Source organism: Portunus trituberculatus, chromosome 9 (genome assembly GCF_017591435.1).
Source record: "Portunus trituberculatus isolate SZX2019 chromosome 9, ASM1759143v1, whole genome shotgun sequence".
Classification (NCBI taxonomy): Eukaryota; Metazoa; Arthropoda; class Malacostraca; order Decapoda; family Portunidae; genus Portunus; species Portunus trituberculatus.
Genome location: NC_059263.1, coordinates 11,695,792 through 11,704,277, shown reverse-complemented (window position 1 = coordinate 11,704,277; position 8,486 = coordinate 11,695,792). Strand labels below are relative to the sequence as shown.

At 53.7% G+C, this 8,486-nt stretch overlaps 1 protein-coding gene across 1 annotated transcript; it reads right to left on the bottom strand.

Moving 5' to 3' along the window:
* Window positions 1-948: 948 nt before the first annotated feature.
* LOC123501719 lies at window positions 949-1,943 on the bottom strand. The gene is given in 3 exon segments (XM_045250724.1): window positions 949-1,034; window positions 1,200-1,776; window positions 1,778-1,943. Coding segments are annotated over 3 exon segments (774 nt in total). The 5' UTR covers window positions 1,889-1,943.
* Between the last annotated feature and the right edge of the window lie 6,543 nt (window positions 1,944-8,486).

Below are 8,486 nucleotides of genomic sequence, written 5' to 3'. Positions count from 1 at the left end.
AAATACACTGAAGTTTGAGAACCACTGCTATAGATGAAAGAACGCACGCAGTGAAGCTGATGCTGAATTACATAGGCACCACTGACCTCTCCTTTAACAGTATGGATAATGTAGAAGAGGACACACGTGATTAGATCAAATGTTATCAATTCAACTTCAAAGAGATTTATTTTTTTTTTCTTATGAAATAAACACAACTAATGTTAAATTGAATGAAATAGAACCTGTTTCATGGATAAGGTTGTAAGTGCACACTCTCTAGCGGTGCAAGGAGTCGCTGAAGCCAGAGGAGACGGGGCCGCCATCCCCTGGAGGAGTGTTTGTACTTAAGGCCTGGTGCAGACTGCAACACACGTCTTTGAGAGTTGTCCCTTGTCCTTACACCTAAGAAACCTGCACAATGTCACAGCGACCGAGGAGTTATTGCTTGGATGACTACATTTCAATAATGTGTGTGTGCCATTGATTCATGAGATATTCGTCTTGTACATGCTTATTCTCGTTTGATATTATGTGATTGTACTATGCTTTTAGGGAGTAGAGGTTTTGGCGATTAAATAATAGAACTTTTATCAAATATATTAATTGCTTATTATTTTTATGACTTTACATAGTGTCAGAGGAAGGGTTCTCAACTTGGGGTTCTCGAGCCCCCAAGGGTTCACAAGATTTCCAGGGATACTTAGATGGCTGATCTAATAATATCCTTTGTTGTACTACTGCATGTTGATTTAGTGTCACTGACTAAATTGACATTCTGTTCAATGTCATTTTACTGTGGGTTCGGCTAAATTGTCTTATAACTCAGGGGGTTCTTGACGACAAAAAGGTTGAGAACCATTGTCACACTGTTAGAGGGATTGATTTTTTTTTCTTTAGTATATGAAATTCATTCTTGAATTTGATGTTTACTAGTTTGTTTTCTAATATATGGAAGTTTTAGTGATTTTATACATCTGCATTTTGTGGTGTTGGGTAGCTGTCGGGACAGTACAGCCACGAAGGTGAAGGTTCTTCATAGAAACACGTACTAACTGGAGAAGGTGTATTCAAGCAGAGGAACACAGAGAAAGCCTTGGAAGGACCCCCGTACGCGTGCCTGCCTTGGAGACGCCAGCAAGACTGAGGCTTACGTAGGGTTGCCAGGCGTACGATAATCAGAGGTACAGGGAATACATATGATACATTACATTACATACCCACACCTCCCTCCCCCCTCACGCTCGTAGCACTGGCTCGAGCGGAACTCTTTTCCATGAGCCGCTGGGAACGACGTGGGGCAACTGGGGGAGCAAGTAAAGCAGACGGACTTTTCTCGTCTGACCAAGGGACCACAGGGATATGGTGGGGAGGATCATCACCATGGGGCGGCACTGGGCGTAGGAGACGGCGGTTGCGTCGCCAGACACGTCCGCTGGGGAGACGAACATCATATTCCCTGTTCCTGCTGCAGCCCATGACCACACCGACCTTATCCCAGCGGAGAGACACAGGGTCCTGGATGCGGACTGTGGCTCCAATGCACAGCTTGGGGAGGGGCCTGGCGTGCTGGTCATAGTGAGCCTGCACCTGTTCAGCTCGGGCGGCAGCGCGGCGGTCGCATTCCTCCGTCTTGGTCTGCCAGTCCGCGGAGAAGGACTCTGGGTGGGCAGGGACGCAGGACCGAAGAGGGTGGCCATAGAGGTGTTGCGAAGGGGACCGTCCTGTATAGTTGGGAGAGTTACGCAGCTCCAGGAGACCTCTGGCAAACTCCTCCGTATCAATGTTGCCGGAGGGGGGCTGTCTTCAAGATGAGATGCTTCACCGACTTGACAGCCGCCTCAGCATGGCCATTAGACTGGGGATAGTGCGGCGAAGTCACTATGTGGTGAACACCCCAGCGCTCCATGAAGTTCTGGAAGTCTGCACTGGCAAACTGGGGCCCGCCATCAGTGCGGAGACGGAGGGGGGACACCCACTTCCCGGAAATAGCGGCAGAACATCTGGATGGTGCGTGTGGCTGTGGTGTCCGCACCACATGGGACGACCACAGGCCATCCCGAGAGTCTGTCCGCAATGACAAGAAAGGACTTGCCAGCGACTGTGAAGAAGTCTGCGGAGACGGACTCAAAGGGCCTGGATGGGTTGTCGTCGCACATCAGGGGTTCCTGTTGTTGGCTCGGCTGGAGGACTTGACATGGTTCACAGGCACGAACAGTATTGGCGATGTCAGAGTCAATGCCAGGCCAGAAAACAGTCTGCCTCGCCCGACGGCGAGTGGCTTCCACACCGCGGTGGCTGTCGTGGAGACGAGCAAGGGTGCGGCGGCGGAGAGCTACAGGAACAACGATCCTCTGGCCATAGAGGACAAGCTCCCCATCTGCGTAGAGGTGATCGCGGAGCTTCCAGTAGGGAAGTAGGGAACTGTGGAGCTCGTACCGGTTGGACGGGAAGCCAGATGTCACGCAGGCGGTGAGGTGGGCATATGACGGGTCTGCCCTCGCTGCTGCTCTGAACTCCTGGAGCGTCCGATCGGCGTCATGGTGTGGTGTGTTTTGGTCGGAGCCTTCAGCGTTGGCAGCTACGACACACCGCAGGTGGGCAGTGGCAGCAGTGCACGCCATCTCGTCCTCAGGAGTGGGGTGGCTGACTGGGGCTCTCGACAGAGCATCTGGGATGCGTAGCAACTTCCCGGCGCGCCATACGGCTGTGAAGAGGTAGGGCGAGATTTTCTCCTTCAGACGTTGGAGACGGGGATTCTCGATTGTGTCCAAAGTGTAGGCATTCAGGATCGGGACCAGTGGCCGATGGTCCGTCATCAGCGTGAAGTGCTGTAGGCCTATGAGGTGGAGCCGACACTTGGACATGGCCCATACAACGGCAAGCAGCTCGAGCTCAATGGTGGCATAGCGCGTCTCAGCGTCAGTGAGGAAGCGTGAGCCACATTGAACTACTCGTGTGCATCCTTGGCCGTGATCTTGTAGGAGAGCGTACCCAATCCCATGAAGGCGGGAGGCATCCGTCTGGAGGACGACTGGTAGCGCTGGATCAAAGTGGGTCAGAACAGGCGGCTGGAGAAGCACCGTCTTGAACGTCCGTTTAGGGCTCAAGAGAGGGCGGAGAAGCTGGGCTGCGGCTGCTATGTCCGGGGTGAACTCTGACAGCTGGTTCACTAAGCCCATAAAGGAGCGGAGGTGAGTCAAATTCGCGGGCGTAGGAAAGTCCCGGATTGCACTGACGCGGTCTTCGCCTGCAGAGATGCCAGAGGGGGAGAGGTTGTAGCCACAGAATCGGACCCGAGGCTTGGCAACTGAAAACTTGTCCTTGTTGAGGGTGATCCCGTGCTCTCTGCATCTGCTGAGCATCTGATGAATCCTCTGCAATTGTGTGGGGAAGTCATCATCAAAGAGAAGAATGTCGTCCACCACCTTGACACAATTCTCCAACCCTTGGAGTGCCAAGTCGCCGCGGTGGCAGGAGGCGTCACCAGTAGTTGCGAAGCCCATGGGGCCTCGGCAATGCATAAACCGGCCGAACGGGGTGATGAAAGTTGTGAAATGGCGATCCTTCTCGTCAAGTACCAACTGCCAGTACCCGCACAGAGCATCTGCTGTCGTGAAGAAGCGGGATGACGGAGTGACTCTGCGGACAGCGGCGTAAGGTGTTGGTGCTGGGTGAGCTGGGCGAGCTTTGTGAGGTCCACCGTGATGCGAACTCCCTTGTCCTTAGCCACGACGACCAAGGGGTGACACCAGGCAGACGGCTCATCGCTGGCAGGCTCAATTATCCCTTGACGCACCATGGAGTCCAGCTCATCCTTGACTTGCTGCTGGAATGCGAAGGGGATTTGTCGTGGTGTGTGAATGGCGAACGGTGTAGCGCCCTTTCAGGTGGCCATAGGAGAGGATTGGGTCTGGACGCCATCGTGAACTTGGATCTGGGCGATGCAAGACCTTTGCCCGAGCCGTAAGGTAGCTTGAAAACATCCCAGGGCAGGTGCCATCTCTGAACCGTCCGCCGTCAGCGTGTGCACGGGAGGTAGAGGCTGTAGGCTGTTCCTGGGGATTTGAAGAATGCTGAGGTGTCGCTGGCCAATGACTGTGACGTCCGCGCCTGTATCTGGCAGCATTTGGAGGTGGGAAGTGGATCCTCCATGCGTCAGGTGAATACACACAGGTTTAGGAGTCATGGCCTCAGACGCTGGACTGCGAGTCACACTGCGGCAGGAGCTCTTCTTCTGTGACGTAGCGTGAGAGCTGTTCTGGCTGTGAGTCGCATTTGTTAACCTGCAGCACTTGTCGTAATGCCCAGTCTTTTTACAGGCACGACATTGGGTGTCTTTGGCAGGGCACCTGGCAGTCTTTGCCCAATGGCCCTTGCGTCCGCAGTTGCTACAGGTGCTGTCGACAGCAGGGCACTGACCATATGAGTGCCGGCGGGAGCAACACTGGCAGGGTTGGGACACGTCAACGGCTGCAGGCTTCCCTCGCTGTTCCGAAGGCGGTTGCTGAAGTGAGGAGGCGGCCTTGTCACGTTGCTTCTCCCGTCTGTAGGCAGAGATGGAGAACAGCTGACTTGGAGACGACTGGATGGCGGATGCTGTGTTCCGGGCGGCCTCATACGAGCGGCAGCAGGTGACCAGGTCCTGGAGAGGGGCACCTGAGTCCATAGAGATGAGGCGTTGAACGAGCTCCTCCTCTCTGATGCCCATGAGCAAAACCATCTTCAGCTGGGTCTCAGCACAAGTCACTGGATCACCGGAGCAAAGGTCGACCTCTTCAGCAAGGTTTTTCAGGCGGACATAGAAATCAGAAAAAGACTCACCCACTGCCTGTTTGCAGCACAGGAGTTCACGGCGGCGGAGAGCCTCGTTACGTTGACTCTTGAAGTGGGATTGCAACACATCGAGGACTTCATCCACGGCTAACAGTGTGTCAGGAGCGATCCCGAGAGTGTGTTCAAGAGTCCTCTGAACCTCCAGGGAAACAGACATCCGTAGCTGGATCAACTGCTTTTCTCTGGGAAGGCGCTGCAGATCAATCATGACTGAGAAATCATGCCACCGGCGACGCCATTGCCTGAACATCTGGTAGGTGGCGTCGGCTTGCAGGATGGGCGGACTCTGAGCCACAGGTTTGCCCGTGGGGGCCTGCTGTGGACGTAGGAGTCGCAGTCACAGTGACGGGTGGTGCAGCGGCTGTAACGGCAGTCACGGCGGGAGGTGGAGGGTGGCAACTGTTGGAACAGCTGTCACGGCAGGCAAGGCAGTGACGGGAGTAGCACTGCTGCAACAGGTGTAGTCCCCACGAGACCAGTGACTGCAGGCTGATAGGCTGGGGCGAAAGGGCTGAGTGTTGGTAAGGGAACAGGTAAGCGGGCTGGAGACGGCTGGTGTTGGGCTGGCGATGCCTGAACTGACAACAGTTGTAGCAGTGCCATGAAACGCTCGTTGTCATCCCTGCGTCTCATTTCCTCTGCTTCCCTTCTTGACTCCTCTGCTCGCCGCCTTTCCTCATCCTCCTGTCTTCTACGCAAATCAGCTGACAGACGTGATTCCTCCAAGTATTTGATGAGGTGAAGAAACGGTACCGTCTTGATGCGCGGGAGGAGACTGGTGGGGTTGAGGCGAGGAGTGGGGCAGGTGGGGGGTGAGTAGCGGCGGGACCAAGGGTAAGCCACCCGGACTCCCCCGGGGACTGGCTTCGTCGTCTGAAAACTGAAGAGTTTCCTTCTGGTGTTCGGTGTCGCTGCACTCGGACGAAGGACGCGGGAGCGACATGATGAACAAGGAGAACCCGTGAACAGACAAGAAGTGTCCCCACAATCAATAGAGAAACCTGTGAACAGCTGGGTTTTATATAAAGTTAATGCAAGAGAGTGTGTGTGTGTGTGTGTGTGTGTGTGTGTGTGTGTGGCAGTATCCTGTGCGTGTCTGCACCCAGGGACCTGAGTCGGCGCAGCATATAGATCTTGTATGAGGCTGACCTGATGATGGTGGAAACATGCTCCTTCCATGATAATTGATCGTCCACCAAGACACCTAGAAGCTTGGTGCTGCGGACCACCTGGAGGAGTGAGCGCCCACAGATAGCTGGGAGGGAGACTGCTGCTGTGGAGGTACAAATGTGCATCACCACGGTATCTGACCTGATGTGTGGAAACATGTCCATGATTGGTCATGCTTGGAGGAGTGTTGACTCCTGTGGAGGTACCATCCACGTCTGTATGGTTGGTCCTCCGTCCAGTAGTTAAGAGTGGACTGAAGTGCTGAGAAGTCTGGGTTGGTGTTGTTGACGGGTACGCCCATGGTGCAGTCGTCCACATACTTCCAGCGGTGGGGGGTGTGGACAAGAGCATCGTTGATAAGGATGAGAAAGCACAGAGGACCCATCTTGGTCCCCTGAGGGACCCCACATGTGAGCTGTTGGAAAAAGGGGACAAAGCCCTGATACCGAACAGCCTGACGCCTTCCCGTGAGGAAGTCTGCCAGCCACGGTATCAGGTAGGGAGAGAGACCCAGAGTGATGGCTTTCTTTATCACAACAGTGTGATCAACAAGATCAAAGGCCTTTTTGAAGTCCACAAAAGCAATAGCTAGAGAAGTGTTGCGTTTGTCCAGGTAGCTGTGGACAAATTCCAGGAAGCTGACAAGGTAGTGAGATGTGGAGGTGGATTTAATATTACCAAATTGTTGTGTGTCAATAGAGTTACAAATTTTGTTATAGGCCCAGTCGAAAATAAAATCTTCACAGATAAGGCTGGGTATAGGGGTGATGGCGACTGGTCTTAGATCATTCAGTGACTGTGGATTAGAAGTTTTGGGGAGGGGGGTGACGTAAGATGTCTTCCAGTCATCGGGGCAGGAATGTTGAGAAAGGGAGGCGTTGATGATAGAGCAAAGAGGTGTGGCAAGTTCTGGGGCAAATTCTCTGTAAATTTTGATGGGGAGGTCAGTGGGAGTGGTGGATCTGTTTAGTTTAAATTTAAGAAGCTTCCTGTAAACATCAACCTCCTGGACAAGGAGTGGAGGGGAGGGGGCAGAGAGGTAGTCTGGGAGAGTAGTAGAGTGAAGGGGAGGGAGTGTTTGACAGATCGCAGCTAAGTGACCGTTAATCTCTTCGGCCGCGTTGTCAGGTAAAAGGTGTGAAATACAGGGAAGGGAAGAGGCTTGTTTTTGAAAACCACACAAAGACTTAATCTAGTCGTACCACTGTCTGTTGTTAGCAAGCTTGAGATGGTGAATTTTGTCTGGGTAGTAGCTTGCCTTGGCTGTTTTGATCTCCCTGATAACTCTGTTCCTTAAACTCCTGTACTGGTCAGGGCTAGAGTGGAAAGCCCTGTCACGCTGATGAAGGAGTCGTTTGATGCAGGGCGTCATCCAAGGGGCATCAGATGGGTCCACTGTGATGTTCTTGGCCGGGAAGTAGTGGTGGAAGGCTTCCGTTGTGGTGGTGAAGTAGTTCCGCCATTTTGTGTGGACGTCTTCCTCATCCAGTACCTCGGTCCACGGGTGATGTGTCAGCCAGCCACTGCCCAAATTCCTTCATGGCGGAGTCAGGCATGAGCCTGTGGGATCTGGTGACAGTTGACCTGGGAACCGAGGTGGTGGGGGTGGGGTGGTAGTTGTAAAACAGGGGTAACATGGAGACACCTGAGTCCATTATGAAAGTGTAATTACGGTAGCACAATACACAACAAGTGTAAACCGAGCGAAACGAGAGGCAGGAGGCGTAGTGTGTCCACCTCAGGCGGCGGCGAGCGAGGACTGAGGGGAAGGACGTGACGTCAGACAGAAAGGGAGTATGGGAAAAACAAAGGACATGCTAACATAGGGTGTCCACAGGATGGAGAGGTGGGTGCTGCGTCCCATGTGGGGGGGGAGTGGCTTGGGAGGCGAGTACTGCTGGCTCGGTCTGTCATGATAAGGTCGAGGGTGGACTGGTGGTGGGTGGGGAAGTCCACGACCTGGGTGAGGTGTAGCTGGTGCAGGATTTCACTGACATCCAAGCGGTTGAAGTCACCACAGATTAACAGCTTGGCTGCAGGAAATCTCACCCGTAGAGCATCAACAGTCTCGATGATGTGATCAGTGAGGAACCGTGCAGTGGCGGCCCGTGGAGGGTGGTAGACAACACACACAATGATGGAGGCTGTGTTGCGGGGGTGGCAGGGGGGAGGTAACCCTCACCCACAGGGCCTCCAATCCGACGGGGACGTCGACGTGTAGGTGTGAGGGGCTGAGGTCAGAGCGGCAAAACAGGGCCACTCCTCCCCCCTTGCGGTGATTTTTGAGGTGGTGGAACAGCTGGTAATCTTGAATCATACACACCTCAGGAGTTATCTGCCACGCTTCCGTGATCGCCACAATGTCTGCACAGTTAGATCTCACTGACACTATCAACTCGTCCATTTTGTTCGCCAGTGATGTTACGTTGGAAAGGAGGAGAGAGGAAGACTATACCACACGCGCGGAACTTCGAAGTGTTTGTATTCCCTCTCCTCAACCT